General features: G+C 48.5%; 1 protein-coding gene across 2 annotated transcripts; it reads left to right on the forward strand.

Annotated features, from left to right (window-relative positions):
- The first annotated feature begins 1,026 nt into the window (after nt 1-1,026).
- Nucleotides 1,027-18,689, forward strand: Rsph9 (radial spoke head component 9). 2 transcript variants are annotated; one of them, XM_085679329.2, is made up of 5 exons: nt 1,027-1,312; nt 8,193-8,358; nt 12,147-12,276; nt 13,719-13,865; nt 18,484-18,689. In XM_085679329.2, the coding sequence occupies exons 1-5, from the start codon at nt 1,086-1,088 to the stop codon at nt 18,642-18,644; spliced, it is 831 nt and encodes a 276-aa protein (XP_085535455.1). In that variant the 5' UTR covers nt 1,027-1,085; the 3' UTR covers nt 18,645-18,689. The 2 variants fall into 2 exon arrangements, with proteins under 2 accessions (XP_085535455.1, XP_085535456.1); XM_085679330.2 differs by lacking the exon at nt 18,484-18,689 and adding an exon at nt 15,109-18,477.
- The last annotated feature ends 330 nt before the right edge of the window (nt 18,690-19,019 follow it).

Here is a 19,019-nt window from a genome sequence, read left to right on the forward strand (position 1 = left end):
CTCACTAAGAGCCTTGACTGACTTGGCACTTGTCAGGTAAACCAGCCTGGCCTCTGTTTTTTTTTTTTTTGTTTGTTTTGTTTTGTTTTGTTTTGTTTTTGTTTTTTTTTCTTTTGAGACAGGGTTTCTCTGTAGCTTTGGAGCCTGCCTGGAACTAGCTCTTGTAGACCAGGCTGGCCTCGAACTCACAGAGATCTGCCTGCCTCTGCCTACCGAGTGCTGGGATTAAAGGCGTGCGCCACCACCGCCTGGCTTCCTAGAACTCCATCTGCCTGTCGCTGCCTCCTGAGTGTTGGTATTAAAGGTGTGCGCCACCACCCCTGGAAAATGTCACACTTTCCACATCATCCTTTTCCAAGGAGTGGTCCTGGGTCTTACTTCATTGTCTAACTATTTGCCGTACTAGTCCAGGGAGTGAAAGAGCTCTCAGGAGAAAACTGGAGAGAACAGAATGGATAGAGCCTACTTGGTGAAACCTGGCTTGGGGCGCTTAGAGGGTGTGTTCGCGCTCTCCCCAGAAAAAATAAAATTCTGAGGTCAAGAAGTGATATGCCCAGGCTGAAATAACATAACTAATGGCCTTGTTGGGGCTTTGGTTTTTTTGTTTGATTGGTTTTGGTTTTTTGAGACAGGATTTCTCTGTTTAACAGCGCTGACTGTCCTGGAACTAGTTCTGTAGACCAGGCTGGCCTGGAACTCAAGAGATCCGCCTGCTGGAAATAAAAGCGTGTGCCACCAGCGCCCAGCTAATGCCTTTGTTGGGAACTTTGTATTGGTTTTCTTCCCAAGTCCCTATTGGGAATAGGTGGAGCATAGGCCTTAATAATATGGAGTGTGAGCGTGGAGCTGGTCTGACACTTCGTACCAGAAAGCCGTGCCGGAACAACAAAAGACAAGTGTCTGGACGGGTAATGAAGGAGGGTGGGGCTGGTGTGTTCCCGGGCTCCAGGAAAGGGCGGGTTTGGAGAGATGGGCGGTCCGGTGGGTGGGATTTTATTTCCTGCTAGGCTGAGGGGCGGGGCTCAGGGTCTCCATGGAGACAGGGTTTAGCGGTCGGACTAGCGTGGAGGAGAACCACCGGCGTGATGGATGCGGACAGTCTCTTGTTGTCGCTGGAGTTGGCGTCTGGCAGTGGGCAGGGCCTCAGCCCGGACCGTCGAGCCTCCCTACTCACGTCCCTTATGCTGGTTAAGCGCGATTACCGCTTTGCTCGGGTCCTTTTCTGGGGCCGCATCCTCGGCCTTGTTGCGGATTACTATATCGCACAGGGCCTGAGTGAGGACCAGCTCGCACCTCGCAAGACGCTCTACAGGTGAGGCGACCCTGTGGCAGACGAGGCTGCAGGAGAATACCGTAGGGTGGTGGGTGCTGATACGGCTGGGAGAGATGGGTGGGCAGGACTTGCCCTAAAATCACTAAGAAGCAGCCTGTGGGCGGGTCCGGAGGAGGGAAACGGACAGTTGAAGAGTTTGGGTGTCATGACCATGAGAATTTTGTGAATCCTCATGGGGTTGGAAAGTGGCTGGGGCGGGCGGTGTTCAGGGGTTGACAGCCTAGAGGAATAAGAGAAACTGGTGCAGGGGGATTCATAATAGAGAGAGGGCTAAACGGAACAGGGGCAAAGAGAGAGGTCCTGGAGAAGGCAACCTGGTGTAGAATTCAGGTTACAACAGATTCAATGCAATGCCCATCAAAATTCCAGCAAAATTCTTCACAGACCTCGAAAGAACGGTACTCAACCTCATATGGAAAAGCAAAAAACCCAGGATAGCCAAAACAATCCTGTACAATAAAAGGATTTCTGGAGGTATCACAATCCCTGACTTCAAACTCTACTACAAAGCTACTGTACTGAAAGTAGCCTCGTACTGGCATAAGAACAGACAGGAGGACCAATGGAACCGAATAGAAGACCCGGATATCAATCCACACATCTTCAAACACCTGATCTTTGACAAGGAAGCAAAAAATATCAAATGGAAAAAAGAAAGCGTATTTAACAAGTGGTGCTGGCATAGTTGGATTTCAACATGTAGAAAAATGAAAATAGACCCATATCTACCACCATGCACAAAACTCAAGTCCAAATGGATCAAACACCTCAACATAAAGTCAGCCACATTGAACCTTATAGAAGAGAAAGTGGGAAATACACTTGAACGCACTGGCACAGGGAACCACTTCCTAAACATAACCTCAGCAGCACAAACACTGAGAGAAACAATTAATAAATGGGACTTCCTGAAACAGAAAAGCTTCTGTAAAGCAAAGGACACGGTCAACAAGACAAAACGACAGCCTACAGAATGGGAAAAGATCTTCACTAACCCCACATCAGACAGAGGTCTGATCTCCAAAATATACAAAGAACTCAAGAAATTGGACACCAAAAGAACACATAATCCAGTTTAAAAAAATAGAGTACAGACCTAAACAGAGAACTCTCAACAGAGGAATCTAAAATGGCTGAAAGACACTTAAGGAAATGTTCAACGTCCTTAGTCATCAGAGAAATGCAAATCAAAACAACTCTGAGATTCCATCTTACACCTGTAAGAATGGCCAAGATCAAAACCACTGATGACAAGTTATGCTGGAGAGGTTGTGGGGTAAAGGGAACACTCCTGCATTGCTGGTGGGAATGCAAGCTGGTACAGCCCCTTTGGATGTCAGTGTGGTGATTTCTCAGAAAATTAGGAAACAACCTTCCTCAAGACCCAGTAATACCACTTTTGGGTATATATCCAAAGGATGCTCAATTGTGCCACAAGGAAATGTGCTCAACTATGTTCATAGCAGCATTGTTTGTCATAGCCAGAACCAGGAAACAACCTAAAAATGTCCCTTGACTGAAGAATGGATAAGGAAAATGTGGTACATTTATACAATGGAGTACTACACAGCAGAAAAAAATAACGACAGCTTGAATTTTGTAGGCAAATGGATGGAGCTAGAAAACATTATTTTGAGTGAGGTAACCCAGACACAGAAAGACAATTATCACATGTACTCATTCATAGGTGGTTTTTAAACATAAAACAAAGAAAGCCAGCCTGCAAACCACAATCCCAGAGAACCTAGACAACAACAAGGACCCTAAGAGAAACATTCATAGATCTAATCTACATGAGAAGTAGAAAGTATAAAAAGACAAGATCTCCTGAGTAAATTGGGAGCACGGGGACCTTGGGGGAGGGTTGAAGGGGGAAGGGAAAGGCAGGGAGGGGAGCAGAGAAAAATGTAGAGTTCAATAAATATCAATAAAAAATAAAAAAAAAGAATTCATGTTATAGCTGTGGACTGGATGTGGCTTGGAGAAGTCAGACTCTCTGGGAGTTGTGTTAGAGCTATTTGGAAGTGTTCCATGGGGATGTGGGCTCTGCAGTGGGGACAGGATGTTCTTGGAAGCAGAAGACTTGTGCAATGGGGAAAGATCTGGGGGAAATTTTACAATGCAAGGCTACCATAGAGGACATTCCAGCCTTTTTCTGAGTTCCCCAGGACAATGGAGAGAGATCAAGCTGCAGGTATCTGGGGACTTCATTTACTTACCCATGCTTCAAACCAGCACTGAAGGAGATTGAGAGGTTCAAGGTGAGCCTCGGATATATATACATATATATACATATACATATATATATATATATATACATATACATATATATATATATATATATATATATATATATATATATATATATATGTAGGGAGTTTGAAGCCAGTCTGGGCTATGTCCAATGGCTCAGTACTTTAGAGCACTGGTTACCCTTCTGGCCACTTGGGGGTCAATTCCCAGCACCCACATGATAATTCAGAACCATGTATAACTCTGGTCCCAGGGGCCCCAACCCCCTCTTCTGGCCTTTGAGGATACTGCACACACGAGGTGCATGTACAGATATATAGGCAAATCACTCGTACACACAAAATAATTTTATTTATTTTTTTTAACGATTTATTTATTTATTATGTACACAGTGTTTAGTCTCCATGTATGCCTGCAGGCCAAAAGAGGGCATCAGATCTCATTACAGATGGTTGTGAGCCACCATGTGGTTGCTGGGAATTGAACTCAGGACCTCTGGAAGAGCAGTCAGTGCTCTTAACCTCTGAGTCATCTCTCCAGCCCACAAAATAATTAAAAAAAAAATTTAAAGACCCTATCTCAAAAAAAAAAAAAGCTAGAATTAAGTGTACTTAAAGAGATAAGCAAGAGTCCTGGGCTCCCGGAGAACAGCTAAGTAAACTTGATCAGAAGCCCTGGCTTCTGAAAGAGGAGCACTCCCACGACGGCCAACTGTGTATTCCTCTAAACCTTCCCGCACTCTTGCGTGAGGAGGCTTTGAGGGACTGGGGAGAGACAGGACATGAACTTGGCAGAGGCAGCATGGTTGGAGAAGTCAAGGGCTGGAACTTTGTCCATAAGTCACCAGGGGACACCAAAAGCAAGAAGAGCCTGCTCAGGTCTGAGTGGGCAGTGGTCTGGGAGTGGCTCCCGGGAAGGTGAGCATTAGGGGTCTTTGCAGTGCCCAGAGGTGAGGGTTGGTTGAAACGATTAAAGAGGGAGACTGTGACAGGTTGGATGAAGATGTAGGGTTTGCTGTTGGTCCATTCAATTGATGCAGCTAAGTGTCGGCCCTGTTACTATTGAGAATCCAGGCATCAGATCAGGCCTGTAATCCTAGCATTTAGGAAACTGAGGCAGAAGTTCAAGACCAGCCTGGGCTACAGCAAGAGACCCTACCTCAAATAACAAAACCACCCACAAGCAAACAAACCAAAGCTAACAAAAGGCAGTGGGAGGGCAGTGATTGGTATGAGGTGCCCGGGGGCAACGCATGAAAAAGCAGGCGTAGAAATGCAGACCGGGATCCACGGCTGGGCTAGATGCAGAGACTGGGACTCATTTGGTTGAGCTCCTACTGCTATGTGCTGTGTACTGATTTAGGAACTAGGAATTCAGTCTGCCTGGAAAAGGTAACACAAACTCTCCATGGGCCTTGTGTTACAATGTGTATTTGGAACCACATGATGGTCAGACTAAGCACCCACATCTGTTACAGGATGGGTGGTTCCAGGTACAAAGGGAGACAGGAAATAATGTATACATCTACCTGTCCTGGAACTTGCTCTGTTGATCAGGCTGACCTTGATCTCAGAGATCTGCCTGCCTCTGCCTCCTGAGTGCTGGGATTAAAGGTGTGCGCCACCACAGCCCGACTGGGAGCAGAAATCATAGTGCAGTGAGGAAAAAAAATCCCACCCCACCCCACCCCTGCCACACACACAATAAACACAGGGTCTTATGTACCCTAGGGCCTTAAACTCACTACATACATAGTCCAAGGTGAAAAGGTTTACGGCCCAACAAACCTCTCAGCCAATGTAATAATCCAAATCAGACCAAAGTAAGCCAAATTAGAAAGAAAGACTGGAAAATACACGGAGAGGGAAAAAAAAAAGACGAGAAGACCACGTGTTCGGTCTCTGGGGGCAGTTTAAATAGCCTGTGGGAGTGATCTTGAGCCTCTCTGAGAGGGGTCACCGTTTGGCAGGCTTTCTTGGAGGTGGAGTCTGGATGCGGTAACTGCGGAGGGAGCTTGAGGTGGAAAGTTCCACCCAAACATTTCAGACTCTTTGGGCGCCAGCGGCTGGGGTGAAGCTTCCAACCAAACACAATGATGACCTTGAACTTCAGATTCTCCTTTTTCTGCTTCCCAAATGCTTGGGATTACAAGTGTGTTGTAGAAACAATGGAACAAGCAAAACAAACAACAACAAAACACTTTGTTTGTTTGTTTTGTTGTTGGAGGTGGAAACAAACTCATAATTGTACAAAATTCAGCTTCAAGAGACTCGTGGAATTTCACAGTCCAGACGTCTTGAACATCAGCGCACAGCCGGGACTGGCACAGGCTCCACTTGCTGTGTGAGGACTTGACAGCAGGGTTCAGTAGAAAGCGTGTTTTGCCCTGAATGTGTCCCTGGCTAGGGACGTATGATTTAATTCCTCATCCAATCCTGAGCAGTGGTTGCAAGCAAGAGTTCCAGGCTGTGTCTCTAAACTGTGGTGTTGGCCAGCTTAGGGGCATTTAATGTATTTTAGATTTATGAACGTTTTAAACTTACTGTGCTGGGTAGTTGGTTGGTTTTTTTCTTTCTTTCTTGTTGTTGTTATTGTTAGTGGTGGTCGTTTGTTTGTTTCCAGACAGGGTTTCTCTATGTAACAGTTATGGCTGTCCTGGAACTTGATTTGTAGACCAGGCTGGCCTCGGACACACACGCCTGCCTCTGCCTCCTGAGTGCTGGCATAGTTTTATACCAATTTGACACAAACTGGAGTCATCTGAGAAGAGAAAACCTCAATTAAGAGAGTTCCCCCAGTCGGATGGTGTGGCACATGCCTTTAATTCCAGCAGAGGTAGATGGATCTCCGTGAGTTCGAAGCCAGCCTGGCCTACGAGAGCTAGTTCTAGGATAGGCTCCAAAGCTACAGAAAAACTCTGTCTTGAAAAACCAAAAAAGAAAAAAAAATGCCTCTAGGCAAGTCTGTAGGGCATTTTCTTAATTAGTGACTGATGGGGAGGGCCCAGATCCTTGTGGGTGACTACCATCCCTTGGCTGGTGGCCCTGCGTTCTGGAGAGATGGTGCAGCCATTGAGAACACTTGCTGCTCTTACTGGGTTCAATTCCCAGCAACAAAACGGTGGCTCACAACCATCTCTAGTAGCATTTGCTGCCCTCTTCTGGCATAAAGGCGTACATGTAGATAGAGCAAGCTGAGCAGAGCAAGCCGTGATGAGCAGCGCCCTCCACGCCCTCCATGGCCTCCAGGGCCTCTGCATCAACTCCTGCATCCAGGCTCCTGCCCCGTTGAGTTCCTTCCTGACTTCCTCCAAGGATAAACAGTGAACAAAGAGTGATATGGAATACGAGACAAACCTTTTCCTTCCCGGCTGCTTTACCCGTGGATTGTATCACAGCAGTAGTGATCCTGACTAGGAAGGACACTGACCATGGCTCACTGTAAGTCATTCGATAGGGTCATGTAGGTAAGTCAGACTGGCCTCAGACTTATGACCTTGAATTTTCCTTTCTTTTGCCTCCACTGCCTCTAAGTGCTGGGATAAAAGGAATGTGCATCTGTCCCTAGCCACGGAGCTTTTGTGCCTTTGAAAAGCTTAAAGTTGGGGGCTGGAGAGATGGATCAGCAATTAAGAGCACTGACTGCTCTTCCAGAGGACTTAGTTACTCCAATCTGAGGAGATCCAGTGCAGCCTTCTGGTCTCTGTGGGTACCTGGCATGCATGTGATACATAGACATACATGCTAAAAACAAAACAAAAAAAATGTAAAAAGAGGAGAAAAAATTATTAAGCAAGAAATAATAATTTAAACTCTTTATGGTTCTATTTGAAAAATAGACAAATCAAGATTATGCTAGTGGAGAGTCAAGCCTTTCTGCTGGTGACCGTGGGTTTTGCAGCTAAGAGGGTGACCTATCTCTGAAGTTGAGTGCAAACTCGGAACTTGGACCTTCCCTATATCACTCTGTGTGAGCAACCCTCAATTTATTAGACAAAACACTGCCCCCCTCCCAACCAGCACATTTGTGTATCAACGAGATATACAACATAAATGTTGTATATAAGCGTTGGCTAGGTGAGGTGACACACACACCCTGCTATAAGTTGTGAGGCCTGAAGAGGGCACCAGGATCTCCTGGAACTGGAGTTAGAATCTCAGACCACCATTTAGGTGATGGGGACCAACCTGGGTCCTCTGAAAGAGCAGCAAATGTGTCTAGCTGCCATATCCTTAGCCCCCAAAATAAAATATTTTAAAACAAGTGAAAAATACATAAATACAAATGTATAAGCTAGGTGGTAGTGGCGCACGCCTTTAATCCCAACACTCGGGAGGCAGAGGCAGGTAGATCTCTGTGAGTTTGAGGCCAGCCTGATCTACAAGAACTAGTTCCAGGACAGCCAAGGCTACACAGAGAAACCTAGTCTTGAAAAATAAAAATAAAAAAAAGTGCATCAAGTGTAAGGGCGGACTGTACCACAAACACTCTGAAAGGTCCAGGATGAAGGTGTTCCCAAAGCTTTTGGCTGTCTGACCCTGTGAGAAGGGAAAGCGGTGGGAACAAGGAGAAGTGGAGCCCAGGGTGACGTGGATGTCGTTGGCAGCCTGAACTGCACAGAGTGGAGCCTCTTGCCCCCTGCCACAGAGGAGATGGCGACGCAGACGGCGGTGGTGAGTGGCCGCTTCATGGGTGACCCCTCACACGAGTACGAGCACACCGAGATCCAGAAGGTGAACGAGGGGGAGAAGGTCTTCGATGAAGAAGTGGTGGTAAGTGCAGGGGTGCGAGGGTGCGGGAGGGGCTTGAGCAGATGCCCATTAGGGTTGGGGGTCAACATGATGGGTGAAGGTGTGAGTACCACGGGCAAAGCCCTAGCATTCCCAGCCTCGCAAAGCCAAACCCAACTGAATCAACACAAGAGCAGGATTCCAGGGCCTGGGAGATGCTCAGTGGCTACAGCGCTGGCTGCTCTTCCAGGGGATCTGGGTTCCAGTCCCAGCATCCATACGGAAGCTCACAACTGGATCTCCAGTTCCAAGGGGGGCAATGCCTTCTTCTGACCTCTATGGGCACAAGGTTCACAAGTTGTACATGGACATGCATGCAGGCAAAACCATCAAACATATAAAAAAAAGCTAACAGGATTCCAGCCCAGTAGAAATAAGAGCAAGTCCGGCCATGACTGTCTATTGTCACCACTGTCACTATGGCCGAGCTGTGACAGTCCCTGGGGGAGCTGGGGCTTTGCTGCACCTACACCATCTTGATGGCTCATCACCATCCAGGTGGAGAGGAGGACGTTGGACTAGTGGCTGAGACTTGAGGGGCAGGGCAAAGAGAGTGGGTAGGCAGCACTGGTAAAGCTGGCTCCACATGGGGACCAGGACTGTGTTATTATTATATATCCTGTGTTATAACAGGATGCGTGTTATTATTATTTCGTCTTTTGTTTTGTTTTGTTTTTGTTTTGTTTTGTTTTTCGAGACAGAGTTTCTCTGTAGCTTTGGAGCCTGTCCTGGAACTTACTCTTGTAGACCAGGCTGGTCTTGAACTCACAGAGATCCACCTGCCTCTGCCTCCCAAGTGCTGGGATTAAAGGTGAGTGCCACCACCTTCCAGCTATTTTGTCTTTTTGAGACAGGGTTTCTCTGTGTACCTTTGGCTGTCCTAGAATTCACTCAATAGACCATACCTGCCTCTGCCTCCCAAGTGCTGGAATTAAAGTTGAGTGTCACCATTAACTGGATTATTATTATTGTTTTACAATGCTGGGGATCAAAGCTGGGTCTTATTTATTCTGGGCGACCACTCTGCTGTTGAAAGTGTACTTATTTATTTCATATGTGGGGATAGGCTATCCTTCTCCATATAAGTTCTAAGTCTGAACTTTGATCATTAGGCAGTGCATTACCCACAGAGCCATCTGACCAGCTCTCTGGGACTAATCTTAATTTTACTAGATAATACACCACATGCTTCCTGAGTCATAAGCACTAAAAGGAATGTAATAAAGTTTTGTTTGTTCTCTGCCTGCTGGACTGGGAAACCATCTTTCTAGGGGACATTCTGAAACTATTTAGCTACTCCAGGTCCTTCTAACAGCATCAGTAGCATCACTGCCCTCCAGGAGCTCACAGGATACAACCCACGGCCCAGCATCCCAAACCTGCATCTTCCCATGATCCTCGGGGGTCTGGCTCCATTACGAAGAAGGGGGTGCTATTTCCAGACCCCAGTGGCAAGAAAACCCCTGGCCTCTATGTGTTCTCCTTAATAAACAAAATTAAAAGATGTAGGGCTGGAGAGTTGGCTCAGTTGTTAAAAGCAGCTGTTGTTCTTGCAGATGACGTGGCTCTGTTCTAAGTACCCATAAGGTGGCTCATAGCCCCTATTACTCCAATTCCAGGGGACCTGACACAACAGCCTCTTCTGACTTCTGCGGTTACCAGAGATGCACATGGTGCACAGGCATATATGCAGGCAAACACTCACATGTGCAAAGTAATAAAACAATAATTTTTTAAAGTAGAATGGCCTCCGAATTTGGCCGGATTCTCTGACTGTGGCTGACCCGAAGTCTTTCTGAAAAGCCATTGACTATGACACTGGGACCTGTTTCCTCTACATATAATGGATTTTGGGGATCCAGTCTGTTTGGACACTCACCTTCCTGGACCTGGAGGGAGGGGGAAGGAACTGGAACTTCCCACAGGGCAGGAAACCCTGACTGCCCTGTGGGACGAAGAGGGAGGAGGAGGGGGAGTAGGGGGAGTGGGAGGGTGTTGGGAGGGGGGGTGGAAATGGAAACTTTTATAATTTAATAAAATTTACTAAAAAAAAAAAAAAAAAAAAAGTAGAATGGCTGTGAGGTATGTCCACAGGCTGTACATTGCTCTCCTCTGTGTCTTCTAGAGACCTACCTCTATCAGCACCCAACCAGCCACCCTGCTTTTTGTGCCAGTGTGTGAATGTACCTGTGTTTAAACAGAGTCTGATTAGCGGAAAGTAGCTTCCAGGTTTCAGTTCTGACAAACACGCCGTGCCAAGTAGCCTTGGACTGACGTCATTTCCAACGTGTGCACTTTATCTAAAGGGCCAGTTCCTAGAAATGCCACTGGGCCAACAAGTAGGGAGTTCATGTTCAGCCTACGCAAACCTGGATTCAAAACCCAGCCTTGCATTTGAACTTGGGTGACGCCATACGTCTGTGTTAGCGGCAGCCACATCTCCCACCTGATAAACGCACTCTTCTGAGTCTCAAGTTCTCCTTCTGTGTAGCCAGGATGACTATTCTGCTCCTGCAGGCTTGTTGGAGTCCCTACGGTGGCATTCACAGCCCCAGGGCTGGGGACGGGCTGCGTGTTGGTTTCTGCTTTCCTTTGTCAGCTGTGCAGCAGGTGGCTTTGTGGGTTCAGATGCCTCTGTCCACAGGCTGCTGTATTGAGCACGCTTGCTCCTTTTCTGACTGCTGCCCTGATGTGAACCGCAATGGAATATCATCTGTGTGAGGTGTGGTGACCTTATGGGGAAATGCTTGGTGATGTCGAGCCTAGAGAAGGACGCTACGTAAACTGTGATCCCAATTTTACTTTAGATAGATTCATAATATATTTATTATATATTCATAAAAACAGAAGGAAGCATATCAGTTTGCTAGTGGTTGGGAGGTAGAATAATGAGTGGATTGAATCCCCTTTAATGTGCTTTTCTGTATTATCCAAATAATGTACAGTGAGCATGATTTTTCCATATATATGATTTTTATATATTTGTTATTAGTGTGTCTGTCTTTCTGTGTGTTTGTCTGTGTTTGTGTCTCTGTGTGTGTGTGTGTGTGTGTATTTGGGCAAATATGAGCCATGGTGTAAGTATGGAGGTCAGGACAACTTAGGGGAGTCAGCTCTTCCATTGCACTTTAAAAAAAATGTATTTATTTGAGGTATATGAATGCTTTGCTTTGATGTAAGGTCTGTGTACCCTGTGACTGGAGTCACAGATGGTGGTGAGCTGCATTGTGGGTGCTGGGAACTGAACCCAGATTTTTCAGAAGAGCAGCCAGTGCTCTTAACCTCTGAACCATCTCTCCAGCCCCTTCCACTATTTTTTAGATAAGATCTCTACTGTTTCTGTTGCAGAGTTGTTTATGGTAGACCAGCTGTCCCTTGAGCTTCTGGGCAGTTCTGTCTTTGCCTTCCGTCTCACCACAGGAGTGCTGGGATTACAGATGTGTGCCACTGTACCCAGTGTCCAGCTTCTTACATGTGTGCCCAATCAGTGAGCCGCCTGTACACACACACACACACACACACACACACACACACACACACACACGTACACACACACATGCACACACACACACATGCACGCGTACACATGCACACGCACACACACATGGGAGTTGTGGTGGGGGTGTGTGGAGAGGGGAAGACAAATGCTCAACACAACTCAGGTCTCAGGCCCTGCTGGTGAGGAAAAGAAACAGCCATGTCGATCTCTGTCCTTCACCTGAGGTGAGCAGGCACAGTCCTGGCAGGATGTTCCTCTCCTGTCTCCTCAGGTCCAAATCAAGGAAGAGACCCGCTTGGTGTCAATCATTGACCAGATTGACAAAGCTGTAGCCATCATCCCCCGAGGTGCCCTCTTCAAGACTCCTTTCGGGGTCACCCACGTCAACCGGACCTTTGAAGGTGAGTTCCTGTGGATCCTCTCAGAGCAGCAGGTACTAAGGTTCTACTGGACATGTCTGGGAAACCGGGGCATCTGCCGTCCTTGGAGGAGAGTGGCTGTATGCACAGCATCCTCCCAGGTGGACGGGCCTCCTGGCCTGCTGCTGTTAGTTAGCGTCCTGGTTTCATTCTGTTGCTCAGAACAGTGCCCTGACAGAAAGTAGCAAAATGGAGGTGAGGGTACAGTCCATCTGAGCAGAAGCTTGAGACAGTTGGTCACATCACAGCTGAGAGCGGAGAGAAAGGAGCGCACCTACTTGCTTGCTTGCTTATGCTCGGCCAGCTTTCCGTATTCTTATAGAGTTCAGGTCTCCCTGCCTAGGGAATGGTACTGCTCACAGTGGGCTGAGTCTTTCTACCTCAGTTAACAATGACTATAATCCTCCACAGACATGCCCATTGGCCAACTTGCTCTAGATCAGTGATTCTCAATCTTCCCAATGCTGTGACTCTTTAATACAGTTCCTCATGTTGTGGTGACCCCCTCACCATAAAATTATTTTCGTTGCTACTGCATAACTGTAATTTTGCTACTGTTCTGATTTGTAACCCTGTAAAAGGATCATTTGATCTACAGAGGGGTCGAGACCTACAGGTTGAGAACCGCTGTTCTAGCTAATTCTTCATTAAGACTCCCAGGTTAGGCATGGTGGCTCATGCCTTTAATCCTAGTACTCTGAAGGCAGGGACAGAGACAATTTCTACATTTTTTTCTAGGAATAGAGAATAAAACATGTATTCTTTCTTAGTGACTACATACTTTGGCTTAGAGAATACACAGAAACAGAAAATAAGAGGAACTCTTTGTGAGTTCAAGACCAGCCAGAGCTATATAGTGAGACTCTGTCTCAAAAATATATATAAAAAATTAATTTAAAGAACCAAACTCGCTGAGTGGTGGTGGCACACGCCTTTAATTCCAGCACTTGGGAGGCAGAGGCAGGTGAACCTCTGTGAGTTCGAGGCCAGCCAGGCCTACAAGAGTAAGTTCCAGGACAGGCTCCAAAGCTACAGAGAAACCTTGTCTTGAAAAAAAACCAAAAAAGAACCAGACTCTTTCCCTAGGTGACTCTAAGTTGTGTCAACTTGACATTAAAACCAAGCAGCTGAAATGGGTTATCAGTCGCGGGACCCTGAGGGCCGGAGTGTGTAAGGTGACCCGGGATTTCCCGGGGCAGAGTTGCCTGCTTCTTGCCACTGTCCCTCCTTGCTCCGTTTTCTGGGTTGGGGGTGTGGATGGAGGTCAGGGTCAAGCATGGGCAGAGGGAATGAGCTCCATTTTCTGTCTTGGATTACTTGTCTGGTGGACAGAGGAATCCTGTGCAGTCTTCTCCACGGAGGCCATGCCAGGACAAAGGAGCCCTGGGCTTTGGGTTAACTGCTGTCCTGCCCCTCTACTCCAGGCCTGCCCTTGTCTGAGATCAGGAAGCTCAGCTCCTACTTCCACTTCAGGGAGGCTATTGATCTGAAGAACAAGACCTTGCTCGAGAAGGCAGACTTGAACCCCTCTCTGGATTTCATGGACTCCCTGGAGTATGACATCCCCAAAGGTAACAGGTTTTATCTTCAGGACGCAGGATTGGTCTTCAGGTCAGAGCAGCAGGCCTCTAAGGCTGGAGCTGAAAAACGGGGCAGGCATTGGTGGCTCACTGTGACTCTTGAGGGTGGGGCTTCCACAGAGTCTGGTCTGAGACATTTCACTTCTATTGTCCAGGCAGGAGGCAGCAAGTAAAAGTATTTGAATAGATTTTTGAGACAGGGTTTCTCTATAGCTTTGAAGCCTATCCTGGCACTAGGTCTTGTAGACCAGGTTGGCCTCGAACTCACCTGCCTTTGTCTTCCGAGTGCTGGGATTAAAGACACGTGCCACCATGCCCAGCCAGATAGTTTTTGTTTTATGCAAGGAGCACAACTGTCTGCTATCACTGTGTTTCCTAGGAGTATAATATAAAGCCAGCTGGGTGGTGCAGACCTGTAACCTAGGACACAGACACCTGTACTTCAACACACAACCCTATCTCAAATGTATCTGTGTTCATATATCTATATTCATATATATCTCCATTCATATATGCCCAACATTAGCTACAGTTACCATGTTTTACAATAGACCTTTTTAAATTTATTTTTCCTATCTACTGCCATTCTACTTCCTGTGTCCTTTGATGACATAACCCCATACTTCATTTTATCCAACCCACCTCTGGTAACAGCCTTTCTTCTCTTTTTCTTTGAGACAAGGTGTCATTATGTAGTAGGATCAGAAGTTTAATGTCATCCTTGGCTACATAGTGAATTTAGGCCAGCCAGAGCTACATGAAACCCTGATTTTATTATTTTTATTCTTTGAGACAGTTTTTTTGTGTAGCCCTGGCTGTCCTGGGACTCACTCTATAGACCAGGCTGCCCTCAAACTCCACAGATCCACCTGCCTCTGCCTCCTAAGTGCTGAGATTAAAAGCATGTGCCACCCCACTTAGTCAAAAACCACAATTAAAAAAATATTTCTAGTGGTTAAAAAAAATAGTGGGAGAAGCTGCGGAGGCTTGAAGGTAGGACTGTGCGCACATCTAATCACATTATAAGACAGTGTGCACAGGAGGACAGACAACCCTTAGGGCCAGTGCAGTGCCAGGGGCTGAATGACGGTCCCGAGCAGCTGGATTCTGCCACATGGGGGCACCAGAGCCAAGTCACTGCGAGTAGTGGCTAGGTGGCTTCTGCGACCAAAGGGAACGTGAATAGGGCCGGAATGGATCTCACTTATCAGACACAACTCTGGTTTTCTTCTAGACTCTCTCTAGCTGAACGAGCTGCTGAGTGGCTCTCCTGACTGACAGATGGCAGTGGTGACGTGCTGGGCTGCAGAGTGGGGACAGGAACCCTTGGAGGAGTCCCCTGGAACACCATGCCTGGCTGAAGGGGTGGGGTTTGTAGCTGCTTAGCTCTTTCTGCCTAGGGAGGAGTATTATTTTCTGAGTCTAAACCAAGCATTCAGGATGGCCCGTGTCACCTCTGAGCACGTAAGGTTGAAGTGGGCCTTATCCTGGGGCCCCTTCTCTGAGCCCACAGAGAGAGGTTCAGAGCTTTTCTCTGGACCAGTCTTGGGACCAGAGAAGGGGGAGGGGTCTTGTCTGAAGCCAATATCTTTTCAATGAGCTGCCATGTAATAATGCCCTGGGATGGGCAGTTTTGTAGGGCTGGCTCCCTGGCAGGCTCATCCTCCTGATGGGCACAGGGCACTGGCTAAGACTTCTCTGACCTTGGGCTTGCACCAGGAAGACAGGTGGATCAGGCAGCCAGATTCCTCAGTGGTATTCTGCCGTTCAGTATTCCTTGACCTTTCGCTCTGTCAGCGGAGCATGGAGCAGTTGCCATGTGCCAAGCCCTTTTGGTGCCCTTGGAATGAGAAAGACAACTCTCCTGTGTCAGGAAGGTTTGAGGAAAGCAACCGAGATGGGCTGGAAGGTGTCAGGAGCACAGAGGAGGGAGCAGAAGAGTCAGCAGGTGGCAGGGCTGGGGGTGCAGAGCTGGCCGGAAGGGATCCCAATAGCGAGCACTCGTTGGCAATGCCCAGTTTGAACAGCAGAGGGCAGCAAGAGTCCTGAGGCTTGGAAATTGGCGTTTAGATGCCTTCATAGATGGTGATTACGGTGGGGCTTTATATGAGACAGGGAACTTGAAGAGGATGGGTAACGTGGTATTAGCCTTATGGGTGAGCGAGCAGATGACTCGTACTGTCTAAGTCTTTTGTAAACTTGACTGACCAGGGTCCCTGCTACCCAATGCTTACTTATATTGGTGGCTGACGCCAGGGGCATTTTTCCTATGTCCTCAGCCTCTAGGAGGGTTGACTACCTTGTGGTAAGGGGGATGTGGCTTTTCCCATCAGGAACCCCTAGTCATTTTTTTTTTTTTTAAATTTCATTTGCGTGTGTAGCTGTGTACCACACGCATGCCCGGTGTCCATGCTAGAAGCGGTACTGGACTCCCTGGCACAGGAGTTACAGATGGTTGTGAGGCATCATGTGCACTTGAACTCAACCCAGGTCCTTCTAAAGAGTAGCAGTGCTCTAAAGCGTTGAGCCAGCTATTCAGTCCTCCCTGGTCATTTCTTCATGTGATGAAGTCTAGGGGTTGAGGCTTAAGCCAACTGCTGCCCCTCGATGGGAGCCTGACTCTTACACGCCCTTATGTCAGCCTTACTTCCCAGGTGGCAGGACGATGTAAGAATCAGTCTGCCTTAGCTTAGGGCTCCACCCTGGAACCTGGACACCCAGGAGGACTCCCTGCTGAGCTCCAGGGTTGATCTTTTCCCCAGCCACAGAGCACAGGTGTTTGAAGAGCCACCTGAAGCCAGGAACCCAGGTCTGAGGAGGCCTGGGGCTGTGAATTGCCCCACTAGGTTGCTTCCTACCTTCAAAGCTACTGTAGCTGGCTGGGCCTAGTTTTTCCATGTTTGCACTTGAGACAGTGGTGAAGGTGACAGCCAATGCCTGGTTTCTCAGATACAAGCTACGTGTCTACTGACATGTGCACGGAGGAGAGAGTGCGTTTGTGTATTCTGGATGAGCAGCCAGGAAGGATGAGAGGACAAGAGCATGACAGGAATGCAAGGGAAGGCGGGAGCTGGCCCCTGGCATGCTGCAACTCGGCTAGCACCCTTTGGCCTGCTTGGCCCTGTCCTTCTTGGTTTCTGTGTTTCTTTAACTTCCTCACAGTTCTCCTCGTTACTGGGCCTGGGCCACTCATCCCAACCTCTGATCCCCATCTACTGGAAACAAGAGGTGACCAGGCATGCTGTGAGGGGCCCCCTGCCACTATGCTGTTGGCTGAACCGATGGGTATCTGGCTGCAGTGAGGGTGGGGGTAGACCCTAGGCTGTTTGCTCCAGGCCAGCACCTGGACAAGGGAAGTCGCGAGCCAGTCTCCTTTGGTGGGCAGAGCAATCACAGTCTGGGCTTGCTTATCTCAAGGAGGCTGCGAAGCTGTGGACTCCAAGGTCTCTGTGGATGCACTGGGCCCTGGTGCAGTGACTAAGGCTAGAGAACAGTATATTCCTGGGTCTGTTGTCAAGGACCAGACACAGCGGACCTGAAACCCTTTGTTCTGTCACACTCCATCCCCATCTCCCCCAGAACAATGTTTTCTGGAGACTTGGGACCAAGAAAGCCACTGAGGTTCTCAGGTTCCCAGGGAACAGCTGCTGACCAGGTGCGGCTCCAGCCACGGCCTGTCATACACGATGTTCTGAGTATGACGATGGGGCAATGACAAGCCCATGGTGTAACCACCACCTCATCATCCCATGCATGGCTGAGTCAGGACCAGGGGCAGCAGACCTCCATGCTTCCAGAAAGCTCTGTTTTTGACCGGGGCAGACAGCTAGCTATGCAGGGACCAGCTTTTCGGATGCAGAGTGGCCCCCAGAGGGTGGGGATTGAGTTGTGAGGTTATTGGGTGTGGAGTGACCAGGGTGGGCCATGGTTGGAGGTAGGCTGCGGGAAGCTCAAGTGATGGGAGCCAGCAACAGGGCTGAGTTGGCAACTGATGAAGGCCCCAGAACAGCCCTCAGAGCAGAACTGGTTGGTCCTGCACCAAAACCTTCAAAAGTATTTGCCTTCCTGGCAGGGCCCTGAGTAGGGCTGTGGCTGGTTTGGGGGTGAGGCCTCAGTGCGCAGGGGAATAGAAGCTCTAGATCTGCATCCAGAGGCGATTTTCCCAGGCTCCTTCCTCCCACACAGCGGCTCCCTCCCTTGGAGCTGGATCAGGCCCTTCCCGCCAAGTCCTTCCGGCTACACAGCTCAGCCTGGTCTAAGCTGCTGTGTCTGGAGAAGCACAGGGCCGACTCAGCAGCCGATGTCCCACCCCACCAAGCATGGCTCCGCCTACCAGCAGTTAGGAAGACCTCTGAGGTGGGAGTGGGGACAACCTCGGCTTGAGCCCCTGGTTGTCTCGTCCATCTCAGAACAGAGGTTCAAGGTCACGGTGATTTACTCTAGTGCAAGGGGAAGGAGCCACTCTGTCTGCCGATCCCCTAAGCCCTAACTTGGCATTTCACGTCTTCATCATCTTCCCTGTGTCATAATGAGCAGCAGCAGCCAGGAGCACAGCAGCCTTCACAGTGGCCCCTCAGTCCCAGGCCTCCACTTCCCTTTGTCCCCCCAGGGTCTTGGAGTATCCAGATGGAGAGGGGCAACGCGCTGGTGGTGCTGCGCAGCCTGCTCTGGCCGGGCCTCACCTTCTACCACGCTCCCCGCAGCAAGAACTATGGCTACATTTACGTGGGCACGGGTGAGAAGAATATGGACTTACCCTTCATGCTATAGGAGGGGAAGTCTAAACATTATTTCCATAAAGTTGGACATACTTGGGCTCTTTGTTCTGTCATGGTTTTGGTCATTTTGTTCCCCATCCAGAGACACGGGTCCAGAGAGCAGGAGTGCACTCCCGAGGAGACACTATGTAGAGACAGGTAGGAACAGCTGCGGAAGGGATGGTCAGGTGTCTGCTGAGCTTCCTCGACTCTACCGAAAGCTACTTGTGGGTTAGGTCCCCACTAGAGTGTGATGCCTATTGGCCGAGGATGGGCACCTGTGTGTGCACATGGACTTACTCCAGTCAGGGACAGGGCCATCCTGTCCCTGCAGGATGAGCAGCTTCGCATTCTCAAGTGTGCCCCACACGTCTAAGCAGTGACCACA

The sequence above is a fragment of the Myodes glareolus genome, chromosome 18 (genome assembly GCF_982192425.1).
Source record: "Myodes glareolus chromosome 18, mMyoGla1.1, whole genome shotgun sequence".
NCBI lineage: Eukaryota > Metazoa > Chordata > Mammalia > Rodentia > Cricetidae > Myodes > Myodes glareolus.